The sequence below is a fragment of the Lissotriton vulgaris genome, chromosome 5 (genome assembly GCF_964263255.1).
Source record: "Lissotriton vulgaris chromosome 5, aLisVul1.2, whole genome shotgun sequence".
Lineage (NCBI taxonomy): Eukaryota > Metazoa > Chordata > Amphibia > Caudata > Salamandridae > Lissotriton > Lissotriton vulgaris.
This window is the reverse complement of record NC_141693.1, coordinates 2,022,295,819-2,022,311,840: the sequence shown is the minus strand read 5'-3', so window position 1 is coordinate 2,022,311,840 and position 16,022 is coordinate 2,022,295,819. Positions and strand designations below refer to the sequence as shown.

Genomic DNA, 16,022 nt, shown 5'->3' with positions numbered 1-16,022 from the left:
TGCAGCCAAATTACAGAAAAAGCTCCAACGCATCCAAAACTCATCAGCGAGACTCATTTTGGACATCCCTCGCCAAGATCACATTACCGGCCACCTGAAAGACCTCCACTGGCTTCCCGTCAACAAGAGAATAACATTCCGTCTCCTCACCCACGCACACAAGGCCCTCTACAAACTAGGACCCGAATGCCTCAACACTAGACTATCCTTCTACACACCCACCCGCCAACTAAGATCCTCCAATCAAGGCCTCGCCGCAGTTCCGCGTATCCAAAGATCCACCATGGGAGGTAGATCCTTCTCCAACTTGGCGGCCAAGACCTGGAACTCACTCCCCACTCATCTCCGCCTTACACAGAACCACATTTCCTTCAGAAAAGAACTGAAAACCTGGCTATTCGATAAATAATGAACCCCCTCCCCAAGCGCCTTGAGACCCTCTGGGTGAGTAGTGCGCTATACAAATTCTTGAACTTGAAGTATACCGGCTTCTCCTGTGATGTCCAGATATCCTCAATAGATATGCCCTTAGATTGTTCCCTCCTTTTTGATGGCAAAGCAGTTACAGCCCTGAAGCAGTCTAACTAGAGCGGAGCCACAGCATGCTGCTTGGATCTGTCTTCCCCAAACAGACCATTTCTCCAGCAGTTTCACCCCCTCTGAGGCTCTGGTAGGGGTGTTTGATTTTGCCAGCGACCCAGCCTCTCCGGTAGAGCAGCAGGCGTTCCATCCTTTTTGTTGCTGAGATCACAGCTTACAAAGCCAAAGCACAGGTCATCAGGGACAACATGCAGCTCTGTCCCCCTACCCTTCCAGCAACCTCAGCCACAAAACCGACATCCACCCTGTCCTGGATATAATATTCCCTTTAAATGGGGTAAGTCGTCACCTCAAACAAGTGGTTCCTCCAAAGTTGTGCATCAGGGCTATTTCTTCCCATTTTTTAACACCCCGCTGAACCCCCACAACCATCCGGGCAGCTGACGGTGGACCATCTGTGAATCTTGTAGCAGGAAGTTAAGTTCTTTTGTCCAAAGTTGTCAAAGATAGGTTCCGTCATCGGAAGTGGGGGTGTGGTATTGCTCCTGCTACTCCTGGTGCTGAAGGAGGATGGCGACTAGGTTGTATTTTAGATCTTCGCCTTCTGAACACCTTCCTGCAGTTGGATAAATTCAAGATGCTCACAGTACCCCAGTTTCTGTCTGCCCTAGATCACGGAGACTGGATGGTGGCATTCAACCTGCAGGCTGCCTATGTCCATATCTCCATCCTGCAGGCCCACAGGTGCTATCTAAGGTTCATAGTGGGCCAGGAACATTTTAAAATCACAGTTCTCCTTTTGGATTCACAAGTACACCTTGGGTGTTAACAAAAGTGATGGCTGTGATCGCAGCACACCTTTGGAGATTGTGGGGGAAGGTTACTAGTCTTTCCCCTACCTCGATGACTGGCTGTCGAAGGTGGCCTCAACTTAGGCAGTTGTCAGTCACCTCCAGATGATGGCGAACCTCCTCATATCATTGGGGTTCCCTATCAACGTGCTGAAGTCATACCTGGCTCCTTCGCAGTTCCTCCCTTTCATCTGAGCCATTTTGGATACCACATGGTGTCATTGTTATTCCCTGGTGAGGGGAGTTCAGCACAACTTAAGCTATGATCACAATGCTTTAGACTGTCTTCTGGGTCTCAGTGCCGAAGACTGAGTCTGTTGGGATAGTTAGCCTCTCACATCCTGCTGGTGAAACCTACCAGATCGAATATGCGGGCTCTGCAGTGGGAGCTGAAGTCTGAGTGGGAACAGCACCGAGGGAATCTGTCACATTGTGTCCCAGTTTCGGAGGAGACTGCAAAAGGCCTTTAGTGGTGGATGCTAGACCAAAATTGGTTCTTTATCCCACCCAGATTTGACAGTGGTGACTGATGAATCTCTTCTGGGTTGGAGAGGCCATCTGGGAGCAGTGGAATCAGAGGTCTTTGTTCTCCAGTGGAAGCTTGGCTCCACATCAATTTGTTGTTTGAGGGCAATTGGCTTGGCATTGAAGGCTTACCTGCCTGCTGTCAGAGGAAGGTTGGTGCCAGTGCTCATAGGCCACATAACCGCCATGTGGTAGTGCACCAAGGAGAGTAGGGTTGGGTTTTGCGCCTGGTGGTAGGTCCTGTGCTCTGGAAGTGGGTGGACCACTAGGGTATTTCTGTTGTGGTGAACCACCTGGCAGGATCTCTGAACTCAGAGGTGGGTGAACTTGCACTTAGTAGACTACCGATGACAGTTACTTCTGGAGTGGCACAATGTATCTTCCATCAGTGGGGCGACCCCTGGCTCAGTGTTTTCACCACTGCAGAGAACAGCGCGTTTGTCTGTTGGAGTCCCCAAGAAGTCTCTCTCTTTCTCTGAGACACCTAGAGTGGAGCTTCTACTGCTGCCTCTTCTGCCACGAGTTTTGAAATGACTGAGCCCAAGTCATCCTGTTGGCACCGGATTGGGCCAGGAGGTTGTGGTAATCGCAACGCTTGGGCATGAGCTTTTGTCCTCTGATCAAGCTGCCGCTGCAGGAGGATATTCTGTCACAGCTACAGGAAGGATGCTGCATCTGGGCCTGCACAATTTGCAGCTCCATGCTTGAAGATTGTGCATCGACACTTACCCTCATTTGACCTTCATCCTAAGGTGGTCGAAGTCATCTTTGCAGTGAGGAGTACCTCTAAAGAATTTTTGTAACCTGATCATTGGGATACATTTGTGTATTGGTGAGACAACTGCCAAATTAATCCACTGCAAGGCAAGGGCTTGCTTTAGGCACTGTTAAACGTTATTTGTTTGCTCCTTCTGATTTTTTGCAGTTGCTCAATGAGCCTTATTTTAGTGACCTGTTGTCATGACCTTTTTGAATGGTTTGCAAGATTTATTTCCTCTGACAACCTTGATGTCGCCATAGTGGGCATTGAGTTTAGTGCTCACTTTTTTAATGTGCACTCATTTTGAGCTGCTGTACAGTTGTGCCTTGAGACTTCTGATGTTGAAAACAGTCTTTCTCATCGCCATAGCATTAGTAGACTTGTGAGCGAGATGCAGGCTCTTTCCTCTAACCCAGTTTATAAAACATTCTTCCCAGATAAGATGGTGGATGTTGTTGACCCGAGCTTCTTTTCTTTCCGAGAGTGGTCACGCCATTTCATGCTGGGCAGCCAGCACAGTCTTGGGATTCTTTGCTCCACCTCATCACTCTAAGGAGGAAGAGATGATGCATTGTTTGGTCCCTAAAAGGACACAAAGCTTTTATATAGAGCACGCCAATGAGCATCAAGTGGGCAATCACTTCTTTGTGGGGTTCTCCGGAGCAAAGAAGTACAAGACTGTGTAAAAACAGACCATCTCCTGATGGATTATTCTCTGTATTAAGATCTGCGAAGCACCGACTAAGAAGCATCCCCAAGAAGGCTTATGGGCTCATTCTACCAGAGCTAAAGCTGCTACCACTACCACTGTGGTGGCACGCAAAGTGCTTGAACTGGATATCTTTTGGTTGACTCCGTGGACGATGGTGCACAAATTTATGAAGCACTACTGCCTTGACAGCCAGGTTGTCGAGTGGGGATCGGTCCTGCAGGAGCTTTTGTTCTGATCCAGTTTGCACACCTAACACCTGGGGAGATAAGACTGTAGTATCTCTTCACAAGGTAAATGATTAGAACTTTCCATTACCTAATTCCGTATCTTTGGTAAAAATCTTTCTGGTAGATGTTCCTTGTAACTACAGATTCCTCACTGAACCTCTCCGAACAGTGAACAGGACTCTTCTATCTAAAGAGATCCAAATTTTGAGATCTACAAGCTAGTCATGCCAATCTGCTGATGGACTACGTCCGAGGCCAGGTACAGCGTGACATCACAGCGCAAGGTTTGCACTTTCATGTTGCTCCTCTTACTTCTTCTGGAGCGGCACACAGGAGTGCTACTTTAAAGTTTCCGGATCAAGTCTTGACTCCTGGGGAATATTCACAAGATAAATGTGAGGTTATACAGAGGATCTGCCAGAAAGATTGTTATTGAAAGTAAGTAACGTGTATTTATGCTTATACCTTTTGTGTTTTTTTTCCTGTTGGGTTCCCTTTCTCCGTAGTGTTTTATTTACATGGGCTGCTTCCTCTGGAGTTGCCTGACTCTTTAAATTAGTATGGTTACAATCCTCCTTTCCACTGGCACTGTAGTTGTCGTAGTGGATGTGCTGCTGTTGAGCGCACAATCTGACTTGGTCAATACCTGGCTGCCCTGCTCTGCCTGTATGAGTGACTCCTGCATTGTCTCCTTCTTTGAATCTGCTTTTTGTTTCTTTATTGCACTGCCACTCTGTCCGGTTATCTGATTCTACCCGAAGATCAGGGGTATCTGATTGTACTGTTTTCTCTTGTACTGACTGTATTGTTGTCTCTTGTATTATTTGATTGTGTTTCCTGCATGAAAGATAATTTCTCACCTTGTCCTGGACCTCTTCTGTAGGCTGCCTGATCCTGGAGCTGATCCATGCTATCCTGAATCTGTGTTCAGACGAGGATCTCCAAATCGGGTAAGCGAGCATGAGAAGACTGCCACGCTGCTGTGCATCAAGGCGATGGGGAGAAAGCTGCGCTTCACTCTGTGTTGTGCCAGAGGATTGAATCTGATTAGAAAGGGCCCCTTCATTTCAACATTATGCTGTCTGCATTCAATTCATTAGGAGTGAATATTTCCACTTGTACGCCGTGGCTGTGGTCTGTTTGGAAGACGGAGAAAAAAGTTTTCTAAATCCGTATCACCAATTCATATCCAGCTTGTCTGTTTTTTTAAAACTAGCGATTTTCTGTTAAACTGAAGAGTAAATACCCAGCTGTGCATATTTCATCTTTCCAAAACCCTTAATGTGTTAAAAAGGAGGGTTGAGGTGGGGCGTAGGATCAACGCAGGAATAGGTATTGACTTTAGGGACACCAACATAGGCCTGCAGCCATTATTGCATGAGAAGATGTTTCTCAATTGATTTTTTTTCTATTCTAAGGAGCAAAGATCTCTGAACATGAAGCTACCGCCTTACCAGTTTTAGGGTTGTAAACATATGTTTAAACATTGTTTTCATTGCATTTGTGGCTGTATTTACACATGGTCCTTATACTCGTCCAGGTAGTGTTGGGCCAAGCTTTGCAATTTGTATTTCTTCAAAGAAGTTCCAAGTCACAAGACCTGCTGTGACTCCTTCCTTGGTTCACAATGCAGCAGGATAAAGAAAATGACTCGTTGCACAAGTTACTACTTGTGTAACGATATATCTGTAAGAGACATTAGTTAGTGATAGATTCCTTACCTTAGAATATCCCCAGGCGTCAGACTGGATCCGGAAATTTTTGCGTAGCAATACCCCTGCGCGCTGGTAGGCGTCGTCTGCGGCTCCGCGTCCGTCGTCGGCGTCGTGAGCGCCGGGATGACGTCATCGGAGTATATAGACGGCGCCCATGCGCGCTGACGTCAGTTCTGATAACACAGCTTTTCCGCGCCAGATACGCAGAGCCATGATAGAACTAACACTGGTGCCATTGAAACTAGGGCCCTGAAAGGGGATGACCTTAACCCTAAATATCGGTTCGCAGAACGGGGAGGATGGGAGGGCGGTAAGGAATCTATCACTAACTAATGTCTCTTACAGATATATCGTTACACAAGTAGTAACTTGTGCATCTGAAAGAGACACGTTAGTGATAGATTCCTTACCTTAGAATAGATACCCCAGCAATACCAACCCCGGTGGTGGGTCTGCGAACCAATATCACACCAGAAAGTCCTGGAGGACGGAACGGCCAAAGAAGCCATCCCTCCGGACTTGACTGTCCAGGCAGTAGTGTCTTGCGAACGTGTGCAGCGAGGCCCACGTGGCTGCCTGACAGATGTCCTGCAGGGGGACACCGCGGCCCAGGGCAGTTGTCGTTGCCGTGGCCCGAGTGGAGTGAGCCCGCAATCCAGCCGGGGGCTCCTTCCTCGCCATGGAGTAGCATGCTTGGATGCACAAGATGATCCACCTGGAGATGGTCCTCTTGTGTACAGCCTTTCCCTTCTTCGCGCCCACGTAACCAACGAAGAGTTGGTCATCCACCCGGAATTGGCGAGTGCGGTCTAGGTAGTAGGAGAGCGCACGTTTTGGATCCAGACGGTGGAGCCTCTCCTCCTCTTTCGAGGGATGCGGAGGCGGAAAGAAGGTGGGCAAGGTGATGGACTGCCCGATGTGGAAGGCCGTGACAACCTTGGGCAGAAAGGAAGGTCGTGTACGCAACACCACCTTATCAGGATGAACAGACAGGAAAGGCGGAGAAGAAGAAAGAGCCTGGAGCTCACTCACCCTCCTGGCAGAGGTGATGGCAACCAGGAAGGCCGTCTTCAGCGTAAGGAGACGAAGAGGACAGTTATGAAGTGGCTCAAAGGGAGCACACATCAGATAGGTGAGAACAAGATTCAAGTCCCACTGGGGCATCACGAAGGGAACAGGAGGGAACATGTGCGTGATGCCCTTCAGAAATCTACTCACTATAGGGGACTTGAACAAAGAAGGCTGATCTGGTAGCCTCAAGAAGGCTGAAAGAGCAGAAAGGTACCCTTTAAGAGTGCCCAGAGCAGAGCCCTGCTGGGCAAGGGAAAGAAGAAAGAGCAGCACTTCCGAAAGGGGTGCAGAGAGGGGATCCACAGCCTTTGCTGCGCACCATGCCACAAATCTATTCCACCGGCAGGCGTATACCGACTTTGTGGAGGGACGCCTGGCTGCCAGAATGATGTCACAGACTTCGGGAGGCAAGTCAAATGGCCTCAACTGCCGCCGCTCAATCTCCAAGCTTGTAGGTGGAGACTGGACAGGTTCGGGTGCAGGACCGTCCCCTGCTGCTGCGACAGAAGGTCCTCCCGAAGAGGCAGACGAATCGGGGGATCGACTGACATGCTGAGTAGCTCGGGATACCAGTATCTTCGAGCCCAGTCCGGAGCCACAAGGATAACTTGGGCCCGGTCGCGCCTGATCTTCTTCAGCACTCTGGGCAGAAGTGGTATAGGCGGAAAGGCGTACAACAGGCCGCAGCTCCACTCGCGACGAAAAGCGTCTCCGAGCGAGTGCCGCCTTGGAAACTCCAACGCGCAGAACTGCTGACATTGCGCGTTCTCTTCTGTGGCGAATAGATCTAACCAAGGCTCTCCCCACTGTCGAAAGAGACCTTGCGCCACGTCCGAGTTCAGACGCCATTCGTGATCCATCATGCACCGGCGGCTGAGTTCGTCCGCCCTGGCATTCAGAGAACCTGCCAGGTGTTGAACCACCAGAGTCACGCCCTGATGTTCCAGCCACTGCCAGAGGCGCAGAGCCTCCTGGCAAAGGGTCCACGACCCCACACCGCCCTGTTTGTTGCAGTACCACATGGCGGTGGTGTTGTCGGTGAACACTTGCACCACGCTCCCCCTGACAGAGGGGAGGAATGCCTTCAGTGCAAGACGAATCGCCCGCAGCTCCAGAAGGTTGATGTGGAGCCGGGACTCCGCCGGAGACCAGAGGCCTCTGATCTCCGCCTCTCCCATGTGGCCTCCCCAGCCCTGGAGGGACGCGTCCGTCACAACTACGTGCTCCGGCTGGGGTAGAGAGAGGGGTCTGCCACTGACCCAGTCGCGGTCCGTGAGCCACCACTGCAGTTGCTTCGCAGTGCCCTCCGAGATCAGGACATGATCGGACAGGTTGCCCTGATGCTGGGCCCACTGAAACTTCAGGTCCCACTGCAGAGCCCGCATCCGCCACCTGGCGTGATGCACCAGAAGGATGCAGGAGGCCATCAGTCCCAGAAGCCGCAGCGTCAACCTGACCGAGACCCGGGATAACGGCCCGAAGATAGGAATCAGAGCCTGAATATCCCGAACCCGCTGCTCGGGTGGGTAAACCCGAAACTGCGCCGAGTCGAGAACCGCTCCGATGAAGAGGAGCTTCTTAGAGGGACACAGGTGTGACTTCGGCACATTGATGGAGAACCCTAGCAAGTGCAGGAGGTCGGCCGTAGTCTGGAGGTGGCTGACGACTGTCTGGGGCGAGCCCGCCTTCAACAACCAGTCGTCGAGGTAGGGGAAGACTGATACCCCTTGCCTGCGCAGATGGGCTGCGACCACCGCCATCACCTTCGTGAACACCCGTGGGGCGCTGGTAAGGCCGAAGGGGAGCACGGTAAACTGAAAGTGCTCTTGGCCTACCGTGAACCGCAGGTAACGCCGGTGGGCCGGCAGGACGGGGATGTGGAAATAGGCGTCCTGCAAGTCCAACGCTACTATCCAGTCTCCTGGGTCCAGGGCAGCCAGGACCTGAGCCAAAGTGAGCATCTTGAACTTCTCCGTCCGGAGGAAGCCGTTGACGTTCCGTAGATCCAAGATAGGGCGTAGGCCCCCTTTGCCCTTCTTGGGTACCAGAAAGTAGTGGGAATAACAGCCACGTCCTACTTCTGGCCCAGGAACGCGCTCGATGGCCCTCTTGGCCAAGAGGGCCGAAACCTCCTCTTGCAGAAGTCGCAAGTGATCCCCCGACACACGGTGGTATTGAGGTGGCATGGATGGAGGGGAAGACTCGAAGGGGAGGGAGAAACCCCTTCGGACAATTTGCAGCACCCACCTGTCCGAAGTGACTGTATGCCAGTGGGAGAGGTGATGGCGAACCCTGCCTCCCACAGGCGTCACATGGGCCTGAAAGCTCGGACTAGGAAGGTTTTGAGGCGGGGGCTGCTGAGGGAGGTGTGGACTGGCCTCGCCGCTGGCCCCGACCACCGCCACGGCGGTTCCCACGGCCGCCACCGCGTTGCTGAACATTCTGCGGCGCGTGGCTGACGGTCCGTGGTGGGGCGCCCCTTCCGTGGCCACGAAAGGAGCGAAAGGCACCCGATTGCTGGCGTGGGGCCGCAAGTCCCAAGGACTTGGCCGTGGCCCTGGAGTCCTTAAAACGTTCCAGCGCATGGTCTGCCTTGTCGCCGAAGAGGCGACGGCCATCAAACGGCATGTCCAGGAGAGTGGCCTGGACATCGGCCGAGAAATTGGCGGACCTCAACCAGGTGTGGCGTCGAACCGCCACCGTCGTTGCCATCGCCCTGCCCAGTGAGTCCGTGGTATCCAGCCCACACCGGATGGAAAAGCGTGCCGCATCTCGGCCGTCCGCAAGGGTTTGGCTGAGTTTAGCCCTGACCTCCTCAGGGCATTGTGGCAGCACCTCCGCAACCGTGTCCCACAGAGTGTGGGTGTAGCGGCCCAAGAGACAGTTGGTGTTCACTGACCGGAGCCCTAGGCTCACAGACGAGAAGACCTTCTTCCCGAACTGCTCATATCTCTTGGATTCCCTGTCGGGCGGGGCCGACGGGAATGCGGTCTGGGAGTTGGAGGCCTGGATGACCAGGCTCTCGGGGGTGGGGTGGGTGGACAAAAAGCAAGGGTCGCCCGGTGCCGGGCGGTAGCGTCTGGCCACGTTCCTATCCACAGGGGGACCTGTGGCGGGCTTGGACCAAGTGCCCAGCAGAACGTCACACAAGGCCTCATTAAACGGCAGAAGGGGCTCCGCGGAGCCGGACTGCTGTTTGAGTACCTCAGTGAGGAGATTAGTCCTCACGGCCGCGACGGGGAGCTCAAGGTTTAGGGCCTTAGCTGCCTTCGTCAACACTACACTGTAAGCAGAACCCGCCTCCGAAGCCACAGTCGGGGGCGACGTAAATCCAGTGTCTGGCGAGGTGTCAATACCACTGGCCTCCCCAAGCTCATATGTCCAGTCCTGATGAGACTGGCAATCACGTGCCAGAGGGTCCTCGGACCCCTCCCATTGCTCCTCGTCACCCGGCTCCTGGAGACCAGGATTAACAGCCAGGGCCTCCTCGTGGAGATAGAACTCTCCGAAGGCCGACGGAATCGGCGCCCAGCGGCGCCCCTCCGACACCTGAGCAGGACCGTAGGAAGCATTGGGGTCGGCAACCACGTCGGCTGCCGGGGACGACACCTGAAGGGACGTCGCCGGCGAGGTCGTAAGGTCGACCGGCGAGGTCCCGGATCCGGGGCCGGATCCAGCGAGGTCGCGCGGCGCCGGGACCGAAGTCGCCAGCGGCGCCGGGGCCGAAGCACCCGACGTCGTCGGGGCCGAAGCGCCCGACCCGGAAGGACCTCCAGACGGAGCCGATCGGCCCGAAGGCGCCACGGGAACCGACTGAGGAGGGAGGGCCCTCATGGCCATGAGGTACCTCTCGACCTCCTCCTGCGACGCGCCGTGCCCAGGGACCCGAAGGTGTGGGGCAGGCGGCGACGCTTGCGACTCCCGCGGAGCCGCGTGGGCGGTGTCGCCCGAATCCCCGGTCGCATCGAGCGAGCGACGGGGCGGGTCGGAGGACCGATGGTGTCGCTCCGACCTCTCATGCCTCTTACCTGAGGACTTGGAACCAGACGATCGGTGTCCACTCCCGGAACGTCGATGACTCCGACCTCGCGACCTGTCCCTCGACCTCCCGTGGGACCGGGACCTGGAGCGGCGCGGGGCCGACTGCCTCAGCTCGAGACGCTTGCGGGACCGCTCCCGCCTAGCCTTCGACGTCAGGGCCCGGCAGTCGGAGCAGGTTCGATCGTCGTGGTCGAGGCCTAAGCACTTCAGGCACCGGCGATGGGGGTCCGTGACCGACATGAGTCGGCCGCACTTCGAGCAAGGCTTGAACCCGGGCATCCCTGGCACCGATAGTCGAGAATCGACTAACTAGAGGATCAAAAAGATCAAAAAAGTTTTCAGTCAAAAAGTGACTGGGGGTAGAGCTTCTTCCGGATCTGCGCTAGCTGGCGCGGAAAAAAGAAGAACTGACGTCAGCGCGCATGGGCGCCGTCTATATACTCCGATGACGTCATCCCGGCGCTCACGACGCCGACGACGGACGCGGAGCCGCAGATGACGCCTACCAGCGCGCAGGGGTATTGCTACGCAAAAATTTCCGGATCCAGTCTGACGCCTGGGGATATTCTAAGGTAAGGAATCTATCACTAACGTGTCTCTTTCAGATACTGTGGTTCAGCTTCCTGCTATTTAACCAGCACTTTTTGCCATTTGTTACTTTTAAAAAACTGTCTCTTTAGTTGTGTTGCACCTCACTAACTGTTTGAATTAATTTTCCTCTGCCGCTTCGGTCCGCCACGACTGATCAGCAGTTGCAGATAGTGCAGGTCACGTGGGCTGCCCATTTCTTGGTTGTTGCAGTGAAGTTAGCGGGCCAGTCACTTCACTTAGAATTCCTATATAGTGCGCTTAGGTTCATGGATGTGCAGTGGGTGCACCGCCAGCGTGCCAAATGCAAGACCGCCTACAGCCGTCCGCGCTTAGCCCCACCCCCCCTGCGTGTTCTGCCGTCCTCTCGGGGACCTTCATTAGATATTCAGGGGAAGAGCTGCATGACCTAAATCTCCCTGGTAAGAAGTGCTCTGGACTGTTGCTGGATGCGTTAGATGGCATTACTAGATCCTTCAGCCCGACATGTAATCTTTCCTTTTGCCACGCTAAAATCAAGGCACTTAACCTGTGTAGACGCCCTAGCAATATTGCAGGCTTAAAGCTTGTACGTGTACTGCTGTACTCTTATTAATGCCAGATCTTTGATAAAAAATACATTAAAATTTGCTGATTTCCCAGATACCCAACATTTTGATATAGCATTCATTACGGAAACCTGGGCCGATGCCGTCTCAGATCCTGCCCTGGTTTTGGCTATTCCGGGTGGGTTGTCCCTCTTTACGCATGACCGTACTGCGAATAAAGGTGGAGGTCTAGCAGTTACTGCAGTCATCTTAAAGCCACTTTCTCTGTTCTTACTCCATCCTTTGAATGTGAAGTATTATCGTTCAAAATTGAACTAAATAAAAATTACTTCTTCGATGGCCTGCTTATCATCCCCGATGGAGGGCCTAGAGCGACCTTTCAGGCCTTTAGTCAACTAATTAAAACTGGTAAATTATACAGATTACTCAGTCCTATGAAACTTCTCCATTTAGAGAATAGTCTGGACAAAGACTTTGTACCTTTTTTGTAAGTGATGGCCAATCTAGGCTTATCTCAGTTGGTTAAGTGCCCTACGCATCAAGTGGGTCATTTACTTGATGGCATTTTTTCAGATAATCCCTTTCTTCATCCTACTACTTCTCTTCCACTTATAGGGTCTGATCTCTTTGCTGTTATGTTTGAAGTATTGATGGCGATTAAAGCCATTAATACTAATCCACTCCAATCAAACAGGGCAAGTCATCCTTGGCATAAGTTAGACTCTAATATGCTTAGATCAGCACTAACAAGCACTCTACCCTCTTCTTCACATGATTTAGACATTACCACTGTCATGTATTTCTCCACTTTCCAGTAGAAACTGCGTGCTTGTTGGGCAACATAAACGTAGGGATGGTGTCAGACTGATTCCATACGCCCCTGCAGGATATTACGATCTGTGGCTTGAAGATAATTTAAATCAATTAGTGTGTGTAAGAAAGTGGCTCTATATATACTGGACCAAAGTAAGGTACAGTGTGTATAGAGTCCCCAGTCTCCATAGGTATGACAGAGGTTAAAGTTAGATATAACCTTACTCTCTAAAGTGGTAGGTTGGTCGAGCAGTAAGGCAGTACCAGAGGACAGTGTAAAGCATTTGTTGTACACTAAGTACGAGAAAGGTTTCACACACTCAAGAACTGAACTCTAGGCCAATTGTTTTTATATCCGCAGATATAGTTGTTTTATTTTTAGAACCAACAGTTATCAAAATATACTTTTCTCAATATGAGTGACTTTAGGTAATTACTTTGCAAAGAGGCAATTAGACTTTGTAAGTACAATAGCTACAGTGGTTGTAATAGGCAACACCATTTCATACACATTTTAACATTGAGCTCAATGGGGTTTGCTAAATAAATGCAGTTGATTACTCTGTAGATTACTTTTCTAACTCCATTACTGGATCCTAGATTCAGTCCCAGGACATGTACTGTAAACAGTTAGGTAAAAGCAAGCGTTTTGGTTAAGGTAGTGATTTTTAAAGAATATAAATGTATTTTCAAAGTTGACACTTAAAAACGTTTCAGTGAAAACCAAGCAATGTTATCCTATGGGAGGAAATTAAAGTCACAGGTAAAGTACGTTATTATCCAGGGGATTCTCATCAATAGTCATAATCTATGAATAATCCCCGCCCATGTGCGGGATCCCGGAGCATATAGAAAATATATATATATATTTTCGCTTTCGGCACTCGGCCTTCGTCAGTGATGAGACTCATGACTCATCACTGACGAAGGCCGAGTGCTGAAAGCGCTTGAGAGAATAAACTGATTTTGTGTAACCTGCCTTTGGAGTGCTGCCTCCTGGTTCCCGAGGATTGCGGGGAGGGATTGTTGGAGCAGATATTCGAGTCGGGTGCACCCCCGACCGGCAGGCACCCGCCTTTGAGTGCGACAGGCTGGCGCTTAGAGACCCCCGGGTGATAAGCGCTATATAAATCCAATATACAATACAATACAATATGTGGCTATACGAGCATTAAGTAATTTATACACAAATTTGTGTCTTTTTAAGGATCTGTTTTGTCTTGCACTTTTTGCACTTTATCATTGCACTTTGCACATCACTTTGGCACTTTAATCCTTTGAGCAGACATTTATTTACTGAATGGCTCACTTGGGCTTGATGCGTTTGTAGTTAACCTAGTTAAAAAAATTGTATCAAACAATGATGACATGGGAATGCTTTCTAAAATTGAGCTTTAAATTGTGCTAGCAATTTGTTTGCAAAGGACAGTGGGACCATTTCTTTGCGTATCAGTTTGACCCTACATAATACAATGTAAGGGAAGATTAGATTATTTTCCTATTTATGATGTTAGCCACTATGGCATATAGGGAATTCTCTAAATACGTTATCACCTGTGATTCATTATCATGCAATCAATTCAAAAAAACTTTTTTTAGGTTTTGCTGCTAAACAGGTTGTTTTAACATTTGATACAGTATGTCTGAGGCATGTGGGCTGCTGAATTCCTCCAGAGCAAGGGGCCGTTTTGTCGGAAGGCCCGGGGGGCCCTACTTAAGTCAGAGTCCCCCGAGTGGAACCCTACAGTAGAAGGGGGCATCTTCGTGTTGGAGCCGCGAGAGGCTCTTAAGTGCCACATCTGTGGCAGAGCCCCGAGGCTACTGGGGGCATTTGCATATTTAGAGTTCCCCAGAGAGGAACTCCAACAACGGCCGCATTGGGTGCTCGAGCCTGAAAGGCTCAAGGGGGCAACATTGCTGAAGCCCCAGAGGGCTGTTTGCGATCCCGAGTCCCCAGGGGGGGCGGGGGGGACTCCAACATCCAGGGGGCATTGTGTTCGAGCCGCGAAGGCTCCCCGGGGGCACCATTGTTCTAGGTATGTTTTTAGAGCCCTGAGAGGCTCTGGGGGGCCGTTTATTTGTTCAGGGCCTGGAAGGCTCCAAAGTTGTCCCCATCATTTTCTCCAACTGCCCAGCACTTTGTGGGCAGCTGCCACGTTTAGGTCCCCTGACTTTGGACACAGGGCGTCCTAGCCCCAGAGAGGCCAGTTGGCCTAGGGACTGCCACAGGTTGTGGCTAATACGATTCTGGCGCATTTATGATTCATGTGCCAATGTGATTACTGCGCAATTGTATTGCTACACCTCTGAATGTTTTTAGGCATCATGGGTTTTCCTCCCCTACACCGCTGAATGTATAGGGATGCATCATGTGTTATGTGCTTACACCCCTACAGGTATTGTGATACTTAGGTGGTTGTTTTCCTAGTACAGGTGGTGCTAGTGAGGTCCTGGTTACCAGTGATTACTGGTTGTGTACTTTATGTTCTAATTTGTGCTACAGTGATTTACATTTTATATTCTATGTTCTAAGTGCTAATTCTACCTAGTGCTAAGTTCTAAAAGTGCTGATTCCTGACAGTGGTCCAGGTGGCCCTGTCTTGTACATATCCCCTGTAAATTCTGCCCGTGCCTGTTGGCACATTGTAAAGTGTGTGTTTTTATCTAATGTGTTTTGGTGTAATACAAAGGCTATTTTTATATATAACCTTGTGTGGAGTTTCCTTTGTGGTGGGCCTTGGGTGTTGTTGCTGGGGTGCGTGCTCAAATACTTAACTCACACTCCTCCAAGTTTAGCCTTGCTGCTCGCGCCACGTTACCTAGAGGGTGAGCAGGAGTTATCTTGGCGTGTAACTCCCTTGCCCTGACTTGGAAGTGGTGGTCTCTGACTGACTTTGGCGCAAGCCCTGGCCAGCCTGGGATCCCATTTCTAACACAGGTGGTGTGAGAAGAAGTTGGCCTGATATGCAGTGTTCACTATTCTAGTGATCACTATGTATCATTCCAAACGACCCTTATTGATGATTGGTTGTAAGTCAACCTTATAGACCGGCTATCCTAGTAGCATGGACAAAAGCAGTCTTTAGGCTAAACTCTAGAGGGCGTGTTAAGCCAGCTGTTATACCATCACATATACCCCTTGAACACCAAGTGAAAGGACACCACACAAGTTGTTATGAAAATAAAAGGATATTTATTTATAACAAGTCTACCCTGATCTCTTTATGAGTCAGGGAGCTAAGCACACAACAAAACTCTTAAGAAAATACTTTAAGTTGCACAATGTACACAAATGCCCGAGGGGCACGAAAAACCATATACTACAAAAGTGGAATGCGAAATACTAGCAGGTAAGTAACAAGATCCAGAGGCTTCAGGATCGCTAGGGCTACACTACAGAACCCTAAGGTTAGGAGCAGGAGGCCTAGGGAGATCGGGTGCAGAGTGTGCACTCTCACGCTGGATGCGGGACAAAGTCTATGGATGCTAGATTTCGTAAAGTTAGTGTTATCGGACGAATCCGACTAGTTAGGCTGAAAACGAAAAAGGATCTGGACACTTAGATAGTGGACCTACGTTGGAGCACCGAAATGCTCAGGTTACCTAGCCCAGGGGCTGCGGCTGCATAGGG

The 16,022-nt window shown here is 50.8% G+C and overlaps 1 protein-coding gene across 2 annotated transcripts in view; it reads left to right on the top strand.

The window, feature by feature from the left end:
• NUP188 (nucleoporin 188) overlaps positions 1 to 16,022 on the top strand; it is a 1,272,194-nt gene that overhangs the window by 538,263 nt on the left and 717,909 nt on the right. For both annotated transcript variants that reach the window (XM_086924860.1, XM_086924859.1), the window contains exon 22: positions 4,499 to 4,565. In XM_086924860.1, coding sequence (XP_086780986.1) covers positions 4,499 to 4,565 — 67 coding nt within the window. The remainder of the gene's footprint in view (positions 1 to 4,498; positions 4,566 to 16,022) is intronic.